The sequence below is a fragment of the Trachemys scripta genome, chromosome 20 (genome assembly GCF_013100865.1).
Source record: "Trachemys scripta elegans isolate TJP31775 chromosome 20, CAS_Tse_1.0, whole genome shotgun sequence".
NCBI lineage: Eukaryota > Metazoa > Chordata > Testudines > Emydidae > Trachemys > Trachemys scripta.
The window spans coordinates 9,794,670-9,814,069 of NC_048317.1; the positions used below are offsets into that span (position 1 = coordinate 9,794,670).

Here is a 19,400-nt window from a genome sequence, read left to right on the forward strand (position 1 = left end):
CCCCCCCCCCATCGCTCCCTCCCAGCGCACAGGCCCTGGGCTCCCCAGCCACTCCTGCGCCTTAGGTCAGCTAATACCCCTGCCTTCATCCTGGGGCACCCCCCAACCCTGCCCCTCAGCTCCCCGCTGCCCACTTCCGGCATGAAGTGCTGCCATCCAGTCCCAGCTCTGCTCCTCTCTCGTGTGGGCCGGGCTCTGGGGCCCGGGGCTGAATCTGCTCACCCCGATTCCTGCCCGCCCAGATGAATAACTGTGGCTGGAGCTCTGGGCTGGTAGCTTAAGGCTGGGGGTTTAAAGCAGCAGCCAGGCTGCCCCAGAGGGGGGTGGGGACAAGGCATTTTGAGGGATTTTAAGGTTATTTCCATCACTTCATATCTCCTGCACTCTTTAGCATGACGCATGACCTGGGCTGGTCTACTCTGGATAGTTGCTGCTGTGCCTGACGGCTGCTAGAGACTGGTCTAATGTCAGTCGGCTGCATGTCTTTCTGTTTGAACCCGGCTGTAGTTAATAACCAATAACCAGAGTCAAAACACATAATTGGGACCCTACCAAATTCACGACCATGAAAAAAACGTGTCAGAGGTGAAATCAGACTTTCTCTGTGAAATTGGAGGGGAGGGGCAGGGCTGGGGTGCCCCAGCTGGGGCTCCTACCATGTCTCCAGCTACTAATCCCCTCCGGGCTGGGGAGGGTTTGGATTTACTCTTCCTCTGCACAGCCACTTCTGGGTACCTGACCTGGGTAGCAGCCCCAGGGCTTCCTGCAGCTGCAAGAGATTGCCAGAGGTGGAGATAGGTCTGATCTCCCTGTGCTGCTAGGAGTGCCCTGCAGCTGGGGGAGATTCCCTGAGGGGGGTCTGATCACCCACCCCCCTCCCAGAGCAGCTGTGCAGGGGAAGAGCAAGTCCTGTCCCTCCCCAGCATGGCCCAACTCACAGCTAGGAGCCACCAGCTGGGGTGTTCCCAGCAGCACAGAGGAGATCAGACCCACCTCCATCTCTGGGGCTGCTGACAGCGCAGAAGTGAGGGTAGCAATCCCATGACACCTCCCTCCACCCCCCCCACCCCACACACACACACTCAACAGATTTGCGACCCCTCCATGACTCCCTTTCGGGTCGGGATCCTCATGGTTACAACACTGAAATATCCGTTGAAAACATCTGAAAAGATGAAATTGACTATTTTTCAAATCATATGACTGTGAAATTGCCCAGAATGGCCCTTGAATTTGGTAGAGCCATACACATAATCCATTAACCTGAGTTAACCATCAAGTTTTGTTTCTCTTTGCTCAGAATGGAACTCCACTTCTCCCCATATCTCATTGCATTCCCTACTGTCTCACCATGTGACTGGTGCCAAATCATTAGCTCTGTTTTCAAAATAGAAATATTTTCCATGAGGACTTTGGATGACAAATTTACTTAAAGTGGGGCCTGCAAGGACTGGATAATAGGGAGTTATTATTTCACAGGGTTGAAGGAAATGAGAGCTTGAATTTGATAATGAAGAAGTTTGCAAGTGCTAGATATTATAGTCATACTCTGGGCAGGAGATTCATGTGTTTGAGATGATTTCATATACAATAAAGTCAACCAACGCTCTGGATAGAGCATGATCATAGCTGATGGTGTAACATCACTTATGACTGACTGACCAGGTTTCTGGGTGTAGCTGCATAAAGTAATCTTCAGAGGGCAGAAATAAACTGGCCAAGTGCTGAGGTTTGTAAAAGGAAATTTTGAATAATTATAGATATAGAACGAATACCTAGATACTATGGTGGTTGATGCCCTATAAATAACCAAGATGGTATAACATGTGGCCAGGTTTTATGCTAAGCACTTTAAGAGTGTTACAAACCAGAACATTTTCCGTTTCTGAAAAGTGTGTTAATCCAGACTAATTGCACTTCTTGAAGTGTTAACTGCTGTTCTATAGTGGAAAAGTAGTGGAAAGGAGGTGCTAATTAAATGTGAAACATAGTATTAAAGAAGAACAGGAGTACTTGATAAATGTCTCCTATAGCGAAGAGTAGCTGTAGTATTTATGTCAGTGTAGGATTTGTATACTTGCTTGGCCAGTGGCAAAAATGGATTGGATTATGTTGATTCTATTTCTTTAATTTTATAGTTGACTGGAATAGCTGTGATGGCCACCCTTGAGAAATGCCCAGACCTGAGGTTCCAGCAGACAAGTCCAACAGGTTTGAATTATGAATTGTTTTCCTTAAAAGTCATACTCCTGCCATATCCTGGGAGGAGATTCCTTATGAAACCCAGGACGTGGCTTATTTACCAAAAGCTTTTTATTAAAAATAAAATCTTAAAACAATTATTTGATCTGTTAATATCCTGTGCCTGCAAAACAATTGCATGTCCGTCCAGGGACGGATCGTCACTTACACATACACCAACCTCTCTTAAAATCCAGCAGAGGGGGAGTTCATAATATGATAATATTGCAATGCATCTTTACCATCACCAGTATTATCTCTGTACTTCTGTATGCAAACACTGTCACTCTGCCGCTTCTTCAGTATCGGAGCACATGCATAGTGATACCAGCGAGATATGCATTGCATTCTTATCTTCCATAGTGGTGTCCTTTCCTCTCTTGCTGACTTGGTTTAGGTCCTCTGTGCCTGTTGCTAGAAGATTTGCCATAAGGAAAGAGATTTCACAAGCAGCGATATTTCAGAGGAATCAAACAAAGAACAATTCATATCCACCCAGTAACGAAATGTGTGAATACAGCTTAATGCTGATTCTCAAGCAATTGACTTGCTAATCATTCTGGAGAGATCCACTTCTTTTTTTTAATGAATTTAAATTAAACTGGAAAAACGATTTTGTAACCAAAAGTTCAAACTCCATTTGATAAATTAAATTGGCTTGTTGGTCTCCTTGGTAAAATTAATTTCTAATATTTCCTCCGTTCACCCCAGCAGGGGCAAGGATAAGGATGGGTTTAATAGGTCTCTTCCATTTGCCGTCTCCTATAAATAAATCTGAAACTTTATTTCTTTGAAATCAGCTGCGAAGTCATCTTGTTCATTTATTACCTTTCAGTCTCCTTCACTGGCAAATATCTCTGAGCAGGTGGAACAGGCTGGGGATACTTTCCCCTCAGTGTAGGTTCTCAAGGTTGATCTTTGGGGAACACTCTCTCGGTGTAATACTGATAGGTAGTACTCTGAATTATATATATGCCCACAGTGTGACTCTTTCCCAGACTCTAATACAGGTCAAAAGAGCTGTTCTTTGGAGACCGACTGGAAAACCCCAACTCTGTCTGTGAAGTTCCAGAGTCGCTTTGGTCACAGTTCAAGTATGGCTGACAGTGGGGATACAGCAATCGGGACCTCCTGCTCAGACAGCACAGAGGGTGAGTCTGAATGTCTGATCCTTACAGTAAAAGTGCAGAATTCTTTCTAGTTCTTACAACATAAACCAAGCGTCAAGAACCTCCCGATACAGAAACAGCCCTAGCGTATGAAATGGAGGGGAAGACGACCTATCCTGTAGTGAGACTATTGTACACTTTCACACTTAGCCGTCAGTTTTGTAACCTAAAATGTAAATAAATATATATTGGTTTAGAGATTCATTATCTTATCTAAAGCTTGAAAGGGGATTAGCCAAACTGCATTACAATTTCTAGCTTCAACGGTAGTTACAAGTTTGTCAATTAAAATGACTTTTGACAGAGGTAGATTAATAATCTTTAAGATGCACAAGGATTCTGAACACCTTGAGCTCTTGAGCTTCAGCCTCTGCTTCACATTAATATACTTTCCAGTAGAAAGTGTGTGAGGATCTCGCTCTACACAATATGCCGGACAAAACTATTGCCTCAATATTCCTCTTTACCTGTATTTTGTAAGAATTATGGTCCGTTTATTAAAAGGGATAGAGACTGGTATATTGTGGCTCTTGAGCTGCAAACAGAACAAGGGAATTTTTGTGTAATAGTTCTCAATGATATCTAGACTTGACCATTTTGATTGTGTAGTGAGATGCATTCTGCGAGGTCACTTTTCATATTGCATCCAGCCCTAACCAGGGGATTGTTAGCTTGGAGTTCTCCTTTCAGCACAAGGCTTCCCAAGAAGGCCATGACTTTAAGAGCACGGGAAACTGACATTGCTATCAATGGGGCAATAATCATGTTTTTGCTTTTTAATGGGGGAGAGAAACTGATCCACTTCTTGTCCTTCTGTTGTTTGAATTCAGGCTTCTACACTTCCACAGCATCATGTTGGCTTTTTGAATTGTATGCAAGTAATGTACTCTACAGCAATATAGGAAACTGCGCCTTCCCTCGTGCTAGATGAGACAAACTCTTGTGTATGTGTGGTCTGAGGCAGTAGTCAGGCTTGTGTAGGACAGTGGTTCTCAACCACAGGTACGCAGAGCTCTTCCAGGGGGTACATCAACACATCTAGATCTTTGCCTAGTTTTATAACAAGCTACATAAAAAGCACTAGCGAAGTCAGTACAAACTAAAATTTCATACAGACAGAATGAGAAAGTAAGCAATTTTTCAGTAATAGTGTGCTGTGATACATTTGTATTTTTATGTCTGAGTTTGTAAGCAAATAGTTTTTTAAGTGGAGGTGAAACTTGGGGTATGCAAGACAAATCAGACTCCTGGGATGGGTACAGGAACCTGGAAAGGTTGAGAACCACTGGCATAGGACACTGCTTGTTAACCTGAAGCTCCTTTCAGTCACAAATAAGGAGGGTTTACCTGTATTGCTCTTTAGAAGAAACGCTTCTTGTTCACTTTCCCATTCTTCTTCAGGTGTATGGTACCATTTGAAACTTGCCATATTTTCTAACAACACAAGATTCAAGATCAAGGTGTTCTTAAATAATTTTTTCAAAGTATTGTATGCCTGCACCTTGAGGTTCCCCATCTAGTCTTTCTCAGCACTAGAAAATTTCCAGTTGCACTCAAAGTGGGGTGGTGGTGTCGTTAACACCACAAACATACAGCAAGACAATGTCCCTTCTCCGAAGAGCCCAGATTGAGCTTGCAATACTGATAGTTATTAGAATCCTATTTTGACTTTTAAAATCAGTGTACTTGTTATAAGATGCTACTGGCTGTGGTGGTCATTCCCACGCTTCCAGGGACTGATTCATTCCCAGTGGAGTCCATTGCTAGTGGATAGAACTCAATAGCTCCTGACCATGATGCTGCAATCTAAGCTTAGGAGACTTGAGAGAAGAAATCGGCACTGACTCTCCTCAGTCTGTTTGAAACGTGTATTCTTGTCTATTTGGAGGGCTGTTTCCTCTTTGAAGGAGTCCTAGGTGGAGCTGATATCTGTAGGGATTCTCCCCCCCCCCCCCGCCCCCCGTTTGTTAACATTGAGAGATGACGTTCCTTCATATTAACATCTTTTATGTAGCTTGAGACATTTGACAGGGTCCTGCATAGTTCCTCATTCCAGTTACTTTAAAATTGTGACTTCATTCCTTCTCATAGCAACACTCTGATGTTAAAAACATATGGGAATGCGAGCTCACTGTCCCAAAGCTGGGCTGGAGAAATCGCACATCAGGATGGGCCTTATGCCAATGCATTGAGAAAACAGGCTAGCCCGAGGAAACATGACATTGGTACCCAAATATATGGGGAAGTGGAAAAATCAACACATTGGGAAAGAAGGCTCTTCAGTATTTGCCCAGTTGAGCTCTTGTTGTTGCTCTATTGAAACCTGAGAGTTACTAAGAATAACTTCAGACTTCCATGGAGGCAGGTTTGGTAGCTGCGTGAGGTGACGGATCGGCACTTGATCTCATTTCCTGTGACTGTGGGACAGGGCCATTACTTTTAGTTCTAGGAACGGCTGGTTTTGTTGCCATGTTCCAGGGGAGTTCTAAGGTCAAGGGCTCTGTGGTGTGTGCTCAGCAAGGCTTACAGCTTATCATGGGCTTAGCTCCTATTGCTTTTAGTTACAGTGCAGAGTCGCTGTGCTGTGGGATGAGCAGAACGTAACCACGGTCTCAGTTTTCAGTTCTTGAGTAAGTTTCACCCTTTTTACTCAATTTCAGGATTTATTGACAAGTGACTAGACAGATAAGTTTATCAATAAGTTTTAATTAAAGAATTTTAACACCAAAATGTAATGGTCTAGGATGAATGATAGCAGTTGTTGCCCTTTTGCATTTACTCGGGCAGATAAATATCATGGGGCACCTGGAACTTTTAATAAAGGAAAAAACAGATGTGCAAGTGTGCCCTTGTCCTGCTACTGTGTATGGTCTCCCCCAGCCCCTCGACCGTAGGAAATGTTCCTAGTAGGATAAGAAAAGGTGGCAATTGTCTTGTAATTGAAAAGTGTTGCTTTAATTCTAACTCTCAGAAATTCTTTCCTTAGAATTTTGGAATTCCAGTAGCAGTTCCTCGTTTCAGCCCATCAAAACCCAAGTGACCATCCCCACAGCCCATGTCATGCCTTCTACGTTGGGTACGTCACCCGCCACGCTCTACTCAGCAGGTGAGCCGAGCTCTTTGCAGAGTGCCCCAGTTTCATCCAAACCAGCCGTACCAAGATCGTCCACTGAAAATGGAGGGCTGCCAAGAAGTGGAGGTTTTACTGCTGTGAAATCCTCTCAAGTGGATCTCTTGCATCTCTACGGGACGTCTGGGGGAAATGGTTTTGAGCAGTCCTGGTTTCCTATTTCTGATCATCTGAGAGCGGAAGACACTCGAAAATTTGACACTCCTGCCATTGAGCCTACCCTTAATCAATCTGGTTTGCTGGATACGCTGCACGCGGACCCGGCCCACAAGTTCCAGGATCCAAGCTTGATTTCCACTTACAAAGTGCTGCCAGAGACTAAACCAGCAACAGGGGCCAGTGAAGCCTGTGAGCCACGAAATGGTACTTGGCCCACTGGGAGCAGACTGATGCCATTGGGATTTCAGCCCAATAACGTCTTTTCGAAACCAGTGGCGGCTCAGTCTCAGGTGTGGAGGCAGGAGCCTTGCACTTTGCATCCACATCAGAGGGCCTGTGAACTCGGTGCTTGGAGGCAGCAGCTGGACAACATACGGTTGCAAGTAGAACAGATGCAGGTAGAAAAAGATCCACTTTTTAAACAACAAAACCCTTTGAAATCACTTTCTCCTTCCCTCTCCACCTCTCTCGGAGTTGTATGTAATGTCATCACAATTCCTGACTAATGCAGTAAGGGGGCGGAATGTCTTGTGCTTCTATTACACATTTTTATACAAATTATCTCAAAACTATCTACATATACAGGTCATTCCTCACATCACTGAAATGTGGCAACCATGTAACACGGGGGTGGGGAACCTTTTTTCTATCAGGGTCCACTGACCCACAGAAAAAATCAGTGGCGGGCCACACACAGCCCTGTGGGGGAATACAGAGGCTCGGGGCTTTCCCCCCCGCCAGTGGGCAAGCTAGCGCTCGAGGCTCCAGCCTGGAGAGGGGGAGGGCACAGAGGCTTGGGGCTTCCCCTAGGCTCTGGGGTGGGGCCATAAATGAGGGGTTCAGGGTTTGGGAGGGGGCTCTGGGCTGGGGCAGAGGGTTGTGATGCGGGAGGAGGTGAGGGCTCCAAGAGGTTTGGAGTGCCCCAGCCCGCACTCCAAACCTCTTGGCCCCTGCCTGGAGCCCCCTCCTGCACCCCCCTCCCACACCCTGAACCCCTCATTTATGGTCCCACCCCAGAGCTCTGGGGGTGCAGGAGGGGGCTCCAGGCAGGGGCCAAGAGGTTTGGAGTGCGGGCTGGGGCCCCAGGCTGGGGCAGGGGTTTGGGATGCAGGTCAGGGTGCAGGGTCTGGGAGGAAGTTAGGGTGCAGGAGGGGGTTCTGACCTGGGGCAGGGGGTTTGGGGTGCAGACTCCGGCTGGGCGGCGCTTACCTGAGGTGGCTCCTGGTCGGTGGTGCAGTGGGGCTAAGGCAGGTTCCTTGCCCACTGGGGCTAGGGATCTCTGTGTGTGCCTGCTGCCCTCAGGCGCCGCCCCTGCAGCTCCCAATGGCCGTGGTTCCTGGCCAATGGGAGCTTCGGAGCTGGCGGCAGTGTGCAGAGCTTCCCTGATTGCCCCTGCTCCCAGGGGCCACAGGGACATGCCGGAACTGCGCGAAGCCGACTGAACTTCTGGCAACCCAGCGAGCCAGCGCTTGCTGCTCCAGCCCTGCAGGGGACACCGCGGCTCAAGGCTTCCAGCCTGCGGCGCGGACACTTGCTGCCGGCTGGATGAACTGAAGCAGCGGGTCGGATCTGGCCTGCGTGCCGTGGGTTCCCCACCCCTGATGTAACGTAACACAGCAATGCTACACAATAGTTTAAATCAGGTGGTGATTACCCTTTCCGATGGGAAGTGCAGGGGAAACGTATGCAGATAGAAGGTGGTGGTTCTCAGTATTTCAACTAGCAGACTAACCTCGCTCCATATCTAGACTTGTGGAACAATTTTAAGTAGATTTTTATGAAAATATCAGGCTTTCGCTGGAGGGGGAGCCATTTGTTTAGTGAGCAGTTGGTGAGTAGCAATATTAGAAACCAATGGCTTCCAGTGACACAGCACAGTGGTCTAAAATTATTCAATAAACTCAGTGCCTGAGCTCAGCCAAAATGACTTGTTCCCGGAGCCCAGAACTTGAAATAGCGCCGTACTAGATGAACTTTCTGCGTGCTCGCATGCCAGATGAGCACACAGCGTACAAAATAGCCCCAGCAATGCTGCAGTTACCTTCTGTGAACCCTATGCCTCTCCTTCCTACTCTTTCAGTTACAAAATGGAGCGGCGGGTTGCCACCAGCCTTCAATGTATGCTACTTCACTGCACTCCACTGATCCAGCCCAATGGGTCAGTATCCTGAACACCAGTGAGAATCTACTTAAGGAAAAAGAGATCCTCATTGACAGGTAGGAGGTATTTCAGGAGAGAGCAATAAAGAAAAAAAAAAAGAAATGTTATCCTGTGGGTTTTTATCGACACTAACAAATAACATAGTACGTGTAAGAAAATGTTTGAAGAAATGCCCTTGTCTTCCATGAGATTTCAGAGCGATTCCCATGGAAGCAAATAGTGAGGAAGTGAGACAAGTGATTCCTTAGCAGCAGTGGCTAACTTAGAGGATCTGCAAAGGATTTTTAAAAACTGCCTTTGTGCGTTTTTCCTGCTTTGTGACAGAAGGAAGAGCTAAACGCTTTTAAAATGTGTTCTCCTGTTTGTTTACATGAGAAACATTTGGAATGCCAAGTCTGCTCTTCCTAGTTTTGCTGGAGGACCTCTTTGGGATCTCAGGGATGTTTATTTGGGGCTGGTGAGTCTTTAACAAATCTCTCCTTTCTCCAAAGTGCTTATTGACTATTGATGTCAGGTGTTAACACGCGTGAAGTTTTAAACATTTGGACTAAAAATCCCTACCCAGGTCATTTGCTCAGCTTGACTCTTCTGACATACGCAATTTCACCAGTAAATTCTCCAGTCGCCGTAGAAACTTGCAGGGCAGACAAGACTTGAATTTTTAACGTGAAAAACAAGTATGTTTTTGACAAAAACGCTTTCAAGTCTTTAAAAATTGTTATTCCTTTGCAGGCTATTTTTAAGCTATGTAGTTGTGTTTTTTGTCATGATGGAGGGCCCTGAGTGAGGAGCTGTGTGTTTTTTGACCGTACTGGGTTTACACAGCTGGCAGAGTGCCTTGTCCTATCGGCTAGGGCAACAACTATGGGGTATGTTTGAGAAGGATGTATTGTCTGATCTGATTATTTTTTTTGCAGGCAGAGGCAGCACATCTCCCAGTTGGAGCAGAAAGTGCGTGAGAGTGAGCTGCAGGTTCACAGTGCTCTTCTTAGCTGTGCTGCCCCCTATGGAGATATTTGCATGTTGAGAATGCAGGTAAGTAGGAACAGCAAGAAGTCAGTTGAAAATAGCATGCACTAAAGCCACTTGCTGCAGTGTGCTTGTTTTAGCAGGTTATTTCTGCATAGGAGGGGTGGGCAAGGTAAAAGTCCATTCCAGGTGTGTCTGCTGGTGCCAATTCATCTGGCCCATCTGGGTTTTTCTGTGGTCTTGACATTTAGAGCCTTTGATTTCTGAACAAACTGCAGTGGTCATGCTACTAATGCTGGTGGCTAACAGCACCAGCCAAGCAGTGTGCAAGCTAATTTTGCAGGTGCATAAGAGGTGCTGTAAAGATCTTTGGGAGCTGTGAAGGGTGGATAATACATCAGAGTTGTAACTTCTGTTCTGGAGAATAGGGTCTGTTATGTTTAGTGGACAATGGGAACCCTTACGCTGGTTGCTGGGTGTCTGTTGGCAGGAGCTGCAGCGGGAGAACTCGTTCCTGCGAGCACAGTTTACTGAGAAGACTGAATCCCTCAGTAAGGAAAAGATTGAACTGGAGAAGAAGCTGGCTGCTTCAGAGGTGGATGCGAAACTGATTCGGGAGACACTGAAGGAGACCATGCAGAAGCATGTAGAAGAATTGAAGAAACAAGAAGAGAGGGTATGACTGTTGGTGCTCTGGAACTGCGTCAATGCCTTTTTTTTTCCCCTCAAGGGTGGGGAGTTGGCCCAGTGACTGGCATTGGCCCAAGGAGCCATTCCTGGCACCACCACCTGTTGTGTGGAGCCATTGGGCCTGCTCTCTTCTCTTGCAGCCCCCAAAGAGAAACCTCAGCCACTATCAGGCTGTAGTTGGGAGCAACTTGCTTTCAAAAAGAAGCAAAGAAAAACATCTAGAGTGGCCTTTCTTTTGCCCCTTAATTTTCTTCAGTGTGTATCACTTTAACATCAGTGACTTGTCTAGACACACTCTCTTAATTATAATTAGCAAATCAATATAATTAAGGCTTCATTGTGAAGGAGAATTTAAGGGTTAGTACAAGAAATAGGTTAGACTCCCTCTTTTGACATAAAAGTCCTTCCCCTGCTCGAGGTAAAGTCTGACTTATGGATCCACTTTTGTGTCACATGGATCACACTCGGCACTTAAACACGCTGAAATGATCTATTCAGTGAGGAAAGATTCTTGGCTTAATTAATAAAATGTTGTGTTTTGAGGCTAAACCGTTACTTATTTTTCTTGTGCATTCTGGAATATAAATGTCACACCCTGAGTAGAACTGCCTGTTCCATTCTTGCCTTGTACTAGTAAGAGTGCTCCATTTGGAGGCGCTCTTCTCTTGTTCGTCTCAGCCCTATTCGTCCTTGTTCCCTGTAAATGCAGTGATCCTATTTTTACAGTTCTAAAAACAAATGATACATAAATCTGCAGTTTGTGGGGAGTGGGTTTAGGCGAGCCCAATAGTTTTCCTAAAGTGGGAAACTCTCCTATGTTGCTGCGTTAGAGGTTTGTTCAGTCAAAGTGGCATTTTCGCAGGTTCCTCTGATTATTTGAAGAGGACAGGAGCACCCAAGCATTGCGATACTCAGAACCTTATTTGCAACTTGCTAAGAGTCTGAGGGCTGTGTTAAATTTGTGTATTTAATAACCTCATATTGTTTGGCTTTAATTATTTTTATATTTCAGAATTTTAACTGTATTTTTAATTTTGTGCAGCATCTTATAAGTGTGTGTGTGTGGGGAGGGGGGCGCGCACTTGATAACTTTTAAATTCCAAGCGTATTTGCTCATCCTTTCTTTGAGTACAGAAACTGCTCCTTGCTTGGGTTCACCAGCAATAAAAACCTGCAATTACAGAGGGTGGCTTAGGAGCTCATGTGCTGACCAGATAACTAGCATATAACTTCCAATGGATGAAGTTCACTGTCAGATAACAGTGAAAAGAAAAGGTGCTGAGATGCGGCAATTTGTAATCTTGGTGATGGGTGCTGCATAAATGCTTAGATAGATAAGCTGGAGAGAGAGAGACACACGGAAATTATAACATAAGCAAATCAAACCTTCAGTTGTCTCTTCATGCAGGTAAAGGGAAGAGACAAACACATTAACAGTCTGAAAAAGAAATGCCAAAAGGAGTCTGAGCAAAACCGGGAGAGACAGCAGAGAGTTGAGACCCTGGAGCGCTACCTGGCTGATCTGCCAACGTTGGAGGATCATCAGAAACAGAATCAGCAGGTAAAATGACATCCTATGTATAGTGCTGCGTTTGAGGCATTAGCCTGGATGCCACAATTTACTGCTGCCAATAATCCAGACACTAGGCTAGTAGAATTGCAATCTGTCCTTCTGAAAGAGAAATGTTCTGAGCTATGGGCTGTAAACTGCCACAGCGATGATAGAAATCCCTGTCAACTACTGGGGTAGCCCTAATGTGGCACACGGCAAAGGATCTCTAGACTTGTTAGTGCTGAGCAATGTTCTCTGTTCCAGTTAAAGGAATCGGAACTGAAGAGTTCTGCTCTGCAGGAAACTGTGACGGCGCTGAAAAGAGAGCTTGGAGATGTCCGGGCTGCCTGCAGAGAGCAGGAGATGCAGCTAGAAACACAAAAACGCAAAGAACTGGAGTTGCTTTCCACTGTTCACAGGTAAAGCCCCAAAGATGAAGGCGAGCCTGACTTCTGCCTAGGAGTGAAGGCAGTAGCTCTAGAATCCTGAGCACGGAGAACAGAGAAGTGGAATACGCTAGAGCGCATCTTTCTACTGCAGCGTAGTTATGAACTGGGCTTGTATTGAGTCTCTGGATATTGTGCTCGACTGTAACTTCTAGATAAAATTGAATGACCATAACTTGTGGCTGTTCCAAAATGGAGGTCTGGCTCAGGGAAACGCATGAAGCCTTTCTGCTCCAGGTCCCTTGGTTCATATTCATCAGAGGCTACTGAAGCTATGTGAAAGCAGCTTGTGGCCTCGGACTAGTTCCCATTGGATATGTGTCTATATCACACATGCTACAATTGAGCATCCCATTGTGACAGCCTCAGCCAAGAGGGAAATGGTTGACTGGGTCATGGGGGGTGATCGCTCCCCGCTATTCCTTAGAAATAAATCGCCTCAAGTCACATGGAGGAACATTGACAGGGCAGTGGAAAAAGCTTTTCCCGTCTGTATCTGTCCCGTGGCAGAGGATGTCCGTTTCTCCTATTGCCCCTTTAAAAGGGAACCACTGCCACATTATGTTGAAATTTCTTATATTTGCCAGTTCATTTGATGAGCTGTTTATCTCAGCTTGCAGGACAGAGTGCAGCAGTGTGTGAAGAGTGCAGGCAGGGGGTCACCTGTCCAGGAGGTGGAGAAACAGAAATCAGAAAATGATTCTCTGCAGAAAGACTGTGATTGTCTCAGGAAGGTAACTCTGAATATACAACTCAGACATGGGTGAGACTACCCCACACTAACTCAGATTTCTCTCCTTCCTTGGACTGTTCCACATCAGGCATTAAAACAGGGGTTCAAGTTTAACATTCAAACTCTTATGTACTTATACAAGTGCTATGCGCTAGTAGTTCTCAGCATGCCATGCCTGGAGGGGTCTGATAGCCATTCTTGGTGTGAATACTCTACAATTCTGTAGTAGTCTCTTAAACATCAAAGTGACGAGAAACTGAAGAATCCAGAAAAGGAAGCAGGTAGGGAGGGGGAACCCCAAGAATGCAGCCTCTCCAGTCTCAGTACATAATTGCTGTTCCTACTAGCACCCTCCACTAGGGAATCTCAAAGCACTTTACAAACCAGGCTGTAATTTAAAGTGATTAAAAACTGATTTGTAGCTATTCGATCAAAGGAAGGAATCCCAAGTGGTATTACTGAGTACGTTTGGGCATGTTCAGCTCTGAGATGCATCTGCTTTTGATTTCAGATTGTGGACAAACAGCAGAAAAAGATGGAGCAGTTGTCTTCACGAATAAAGGTGAGAGGTGTGAATGCTGAAGGTCTGGGAACTCTGGAGCATTGATAAGATATGTTGAACTAACTTCTCTCCCTGGGTTTGCTGCAGAGCCTGGAAGAACAGGTGTCGCAGGAAGAGGGGACAAGTCAGGCTCTGAAGGAGGAGGCGACACGAAGAGAAAACGCACTGCAGCAGCTACGCACTGCCGTGAAAGAGGTCGGAATTGGAGTTTGTGTATGAACCCAGTAGCTGAATGAACAATGAACTGTCTTGTAGCGGGGGACTTAACGTGCAGTTGCTGGGTCCTCCTTCACTGCATCTTGTCAGAGTCTGCTAGCTGCCTTGACAGTGCTCTAGAAAGGGTGTTCCTGGTCTCTATTTTAGAACCATGATTTCTCTTTTTCATCCATCTCGCCACCCAGTTGTTGCTTTTGTAATGCCTGAGATCTGGTTGTGCCTGGCTCCCATGCAGCAGCTTGGCTCCCTAACTCCCAACTTAGTGTGGATTGTGATTGTAGTTACTGATGTGACCACCAGGGTGCAGTAAAGACGTCTTATTCACCACAGCTATATACCAGAGCTTCATAAGCCCTGAATGAAAGATTCTAGGTTGAATTCCATCTGATGTCTTAAAGTGACCCAAGTACTGAGTGTGTCTCCTGAGGGAGAATTCACCCTGCATCAAGTTGGGCAAAGAGAAGGGGGAAAGAGCACAGGCATCCCTTGGAAGCCACTGCATTATTATCCAGACTGAGGGCGCCAGGGAGCTAGTGGGATAAGGCGCTTCCTGTCCTGTTGATTTTATATTCTTCTCTTTTGAGAGAAGCAGGCTCCTATTTTAAAAAAAACCTAGTGTTGTGGTGGTCAGGCCCAAAATTTGACCTTTAAACTGTTCTAGCTGGGTTTGAATCCAGAGGACATTCTTAATATAAACCCACTCTTCTGGTCACCACCACCACCACCAAGTATCCACACTGCTAAAGGTATATACCCCTGCTGGCAAGACACAAAGTTCCAATCCTGTGAAAAGAAAACATCCTGATTCAGAGAACAGTGTCTGTACAGTTCCCAAACATATACATGCAACCAAAGTCTGTAACGCCTGCTCCACGCTGAGGGGCCATTAGAATCAGACGGCCTATCTGACATAGGACTTGGCTAACGTGACTTTTGTTTGTTCAGCTTTCAGTGCAGAACCAGGATCTGATTGAGAAGAATTTGACCCTACAGGAGCACCTCCAGCAGGTAGAGATGAACCAACCGCTTCCTGTCGGGACAGCACATCTCGCCCATGAGTTACACAGTGAACTGGCCAGCTGCCTACAGGATTTGCAGTCTGTCTACAGCATTGTGACTCAAAGAGCACAGGGCAAGGATCCCAACCTTTCCCTGCTCCTGGGCATTCACTGTAAGTACACAAGGGACTCTGAGTGTGTGTATGTGGGGGGGGGCTTTGGTTCATGCACTGGGTGGAATAGAATAATTTGTTTATATCAGTGGTCCCTAAACTTTTTTCAGGGTCGCGTTCCCTGTCTCCACCCGAGCTGGGGCAGGAAGCAGGCCTGGGCTGGGTTATGCTCCCCTCCCTCCCACCCCGTGGGGGCTGGCCCAGGCGGAGCCCGCCCACACACCCCCGCCGCCCAAACATTCCTCCATGCCCCCCTGGGGGAGAGGGCGCCCCACAGTTTGGGGACGTCTGGTTTATACTGTAGATAAAATATTCTCCTCCTGGGCTTCAGAACACTGAAAAGTCTTAAAAGCCAGCCTGCCTTTCTCTGTGCTCTGTCGTTTTGTTCAGACCTCTGATTCACAGACTTTAAAGATTTGAATTCCCTGTATGGATCTGCTGGGTGTTAACTAATGCCATGTACTGTGCATAATTTGTCTGGTGTAAAGTGATGTATTCACTAATGCATGACTCCTGTTCAGAACTGTGTCTCTGATGTGATTTCATTCTCTAACTATACAGCTGTGCAATCTTCAGTTAAGGAGAAGGATGACTTGCTGAACCCAGACGTGCTTGCAAAAAAACGGATGGAGGCGAAACAGCTTCACAAAGAGATCGAGGACTTACGGACTGCAATATCTGACAGATATGCACAGGATATGGGGGACAACTGCATCACGCAGTGATGGATAAGCTCTCCCCAGGATAGCATAGGAACAACTGGAAATGAACACTTGAAAATCTGAGGAGATTAGAGCCCATGTAGTGGAAAAAACTATCAAGCACCTTACCATCTCCATGCTTTAGGTACAAGATGCTGGTGCTTATCCACAAGAGGAAATCAGGGATTCTGATGCCAAGGTCATTTAGTTGCTGATTGGCTAACTGGAACGATTTAGGATCTTTGCTGTTCATCAGACTTTGCAGCAACTTTGAGCCGTTGGATTCGGTGCAGTCTCCGATTCGATCTGGTGGGTGAGTTACTAGTTCTCTTCCAAGTATGTCAAATACTGAACATGGAAACACAAGGATTCAAACTGACCTGAAAGGGAAGCGGATGCCATGGCCTCTGGCCTTTCTGGTAAATAAACAATCCAAGCAGATTCCTTCTGAATATTCTGGCCTTACTGATTGCACAAAAGTGTTCAGAGGAAGTCTGTGGAGTTCATAGACAAGCTGCTACGCCAGTAGCACTGTTCAATTGTCCCTAGAAGTACAGTGTTACAGGCTTATCTGCAACAACCATGTATGTGGTTCTGCCCTGGATCAATAGTGTGTGGCCATTCGGGTAACCAGGTCTGCATTGCTCAGGTATAGGCCACTGATGTCTTTCAGTAGCCAACAGGCTGGAAAAAAGGTGATGCTAAAACTGGGTTCTGAAAATGCTAGTCTTGATGAGGCCTTAGGATTTTATCCCTTTAACGATGCTCTGAATGTGGAGAGCAGCAAGTGGACTGCTAGTGAAGTGCCTTAATCTTCTAGAGAAATTTCCCACCTACTTAACTTCATCCCTAATGCATCTTCTGCGAGGTGTGGGGGAACCGGTCTTTCTCCTAGCTGCCTTTATAGCCATAAACCAATCCTGCAGCAGCCTTGGGCATACACACTCTGCCCGGAAGGACAGCTCCCTGCAAGCAGCAGAGAGCCTTTGCAAGCCTGCAAAGGCTCTCTGCTGCCTCCCTGTAGCTGTTCAGTGGGAGAAATGACAATCATTGCATGGGGTATCCTCACTGTGCTGCTGTCTGGGATGTGAACAGGGTTTTCCCAGAAGTCCTGCAGGGTGGTGACTACAGTGCAGTCACAGGGATCCATCGCCGCTCACATAGACACACCCGCTAGATTAAAGCTAGCTCAAGACCAGACCGGTGAAATTGCAGCAGGGTACGTTAGAGCCGCAAGTAATTACCCAGGATTCCGTGTGCGCGTGTATAGCCTGCACTGCCGCACCTTTACTGCTCCAGTTCCTGAACTAACTAGATTAAAGCTTGCTTGGTTTTGTGTATGTGAGCTGAAACCGCACCCTGCGAGCTGAGTGATGTCAAAATAAGCACATGAAAATTCTTTTCCGTTCTTATATTTTGTCAGCGCTCAGCCTTAGGGGTGACTCTGAAGTACTAAATGTCTGCTTAGTTGGAAAAGCACCCAGGGGCTAATGATGAAACCGGCTGGCTGGGTCAGAAGCTAAGAAGTCAATTCAGTCAGATGAAAACCCTGCTGACACATGTTAACATTTGGCTGTTGTAGGTTTGCATCCTTCTTTTGGGGCTGATCCCCAGTTCTGTGAAGATGCTGTTCCTGGTGCTCTTTTGTCAGACTTCATTGACCAATGAAATCTGGCCAGCACAATGTTTGTTCTGGAAACCACCTGGCTAATATGCTACCCATGATTAAGATCAAAAAGTATCTGATGGGTGGCTTGTTAGCTGGCATATTCCCTGCCATGTAGCTACGCTATCCTTCCTGGAGCATCTGGTAGTGTAACGTGGATCATTGCTTATAATCATGACATCTCTCCACAGGTGTTGCCTCCAGCCAGCTCCCTTGCTGAGTTACTTAGATAGTGGGCCAAGATAATTCCTTGAAGTCAGTTGCCCAGACTATTGAGAAATATGGGCACGACAGGGCCAGCTGCACCAAACATGAATGTTGCTGGGTAACTGGAAACCTTGGTGATCATGTTGTTTAACAGAGATGCTGTTAGCCTGCCAGGGAACCTGCATTTAGCACCTGACTTTTAAAGCAGCCTCACCCACGTTTCCATTTATACCCACAAAACACATGCAGGGAGGAAGAGAGGAGATAGCTACTTGTCCTCAGCGGCACCCACAGAATGATTGGTGCAAAACCAGAATCTAGGTCTTAAATACATAAGGGTTTCATTTCTTAAGCTGATACAGAGCAGGGCACTGCATTTCTGTCCTTGGGGAAAGAGGTGATAGGCTCCTATGTGTCATGGCACTCGGGTAGCATATTACTGTGCCTGAGAGAGAGAGAGAGAGCGAGAGAGAGAGAGAGAGAGAGCTTCATTTTAATCCTTTTGCAAAGGTTTGTATTTAAAAAAAAAAAAAAGTTCTTTGCATACCTTGTTGTTAAAATAACTTCGGTTATAGCAGGTATCCACCAGCTTTGGTGGCTAGAGCACCCAAGACCCAGGTATCCAAAATAACCATGTACTGTGGTTAGTCTCATTGCTTACGCAGGACGTGTTTAAATAATTGACTTGGGCCTGGTGTTTCCTTGTACAGTTAAGCACAGGTATATTTATATGAGTATTTGTCTTACGCGGTTGTTTGTACTGAGTATTTGGATTATAAAATAAAGCTGCTTTGTTCCTGTTGTGCAGAGCAATTCAGCGTATGGCTCTGCTTCTCAAGGATGGGGCAGAGGGAGGTGGGATTGGATGGTATTTCATAACACTGCATTGTTCCTACTAACACTTGTGCTTTGTCAAACTGAAACCACTTCCTTCACGGCTATAAACAGACTTCGGAATCAAGTCCCGTATTCTGCTTCAGCGGTGTGTCGCTAGAGTTGCTCTACTGAAATCAATGGGAGTTTCACTGCCATGCAATGATGAATCAAGCCCTAGGATTCTTCACTGCACAGAGTTACAAATTCAAGCTACTGTTTACAATAAAACCTTGGATGTAGGGCTATGGAGGAAACTCGGGGCAATGGAAAGCAGAACTGTCTCACCAGTAACCTAAAATAACACATCCATATAGGTTGCAGAAGCCTTTTTTTAGAAGTTCCTCCTCTGTTTGTATCGGGAAGTACAAGCTGACCATGCAGCATTTAAGATCCAAATAGCAGCTCAAACTGGGCACAGAACTGTGCCTTCCTTTTAATCACGTGCCTCCAGGAGGGCAGAGTTTGATTGCAACGGCTAGTATGTTTCGTTCAAGTACTGCAGTGCTTACTACCTCCTTGTTAGTCTCTAAGGTGCCACAAGTACTCCTGTTCCTTTTGTGGATACAGACTAACGCGGCTGCTACTCTGAAACCTACCTCCTTTCTGTGGCATTCTGAGCTAGCTAATGGTGTGAGTGCTCAGATGTGTATGCCAGTCGCTTTGCTGTAAGGGGATAGTTAGCAGGATGCCCACTGCCTTCATGTGGGGCAAGGCATGAGGCCAGAAGGCTGTACAACTTGAGTGATTACAA

The 19,400-nt window shown here is 46.0% G+C and overlaps 1 protein-coding gene across 3 annotated transcripts in view; it reads left to right on the top strand.

Moving 5' to 3' along the window:
- Positions 1-18,574, top strand: part of CEP85 (centrosomal protein 85) — a 31,272-nt gene extending 12,698 nt beyond the window's left edge. For 2 of the 3 annotated variants that reach the window (XM_034754187.1, XM_034754185.1), the window contains exons 2-14: positions 2,139-2,211; positions 3,240-3,392; positions 6,397-7,097; positions 8,780-8,916; positions 9,778-9,895; positions 10,320-10,505; positions 11,928-12,080; positions 12,336-12,490; positions 13,131-13,251; positions 13,762-13,812; positions 13,900-14,007; positions 14,974-15,199; positions 15,761-18,574. In XM_034754187.1, coding sequence (XP_034610078.1) covers positions 2,157-2,211; positions 3,240-3,392; positions 6,397-7,097; positions 8,780-8,916; positions 9,778-9,895; positions 10,320-10,505; positions 11,928-12,080; positions 12,336-12,490; positions 13,131-13,251; positions 13,762-13,812; positions 13,900-14,007; positions 14,974-15,199; positions 15,761-15,924 — 2,328 coding nt within the window. In that variant the 5' untranslated portion in view covers positions 2,139-2,156 and the 3' untranslated portion in view covers positions 15,925-18,574. Of the gene's footprint in view, positions 1-2,138; positions 2,212-3,239; positions 3,393-5,926; positions 6,041-6,396; positions 7,098-8,779; positions 8,917-9,777; positions 9,896-10,319; positions 10,506-11,927; positions 12,081-12,335; positions 12,491-13,130; positions 13,252-13,761; positions 13,813-13,899; positions 14,008-14,973; positions 15,200-15,760 lie in introns of those variants that run through there. The other variant, XM_034754188.1, reaches the window with a different exon arrangement.
- The last annotated feature ends 826 nt before the right edge of the window (positions 18,575-19,400 follow it).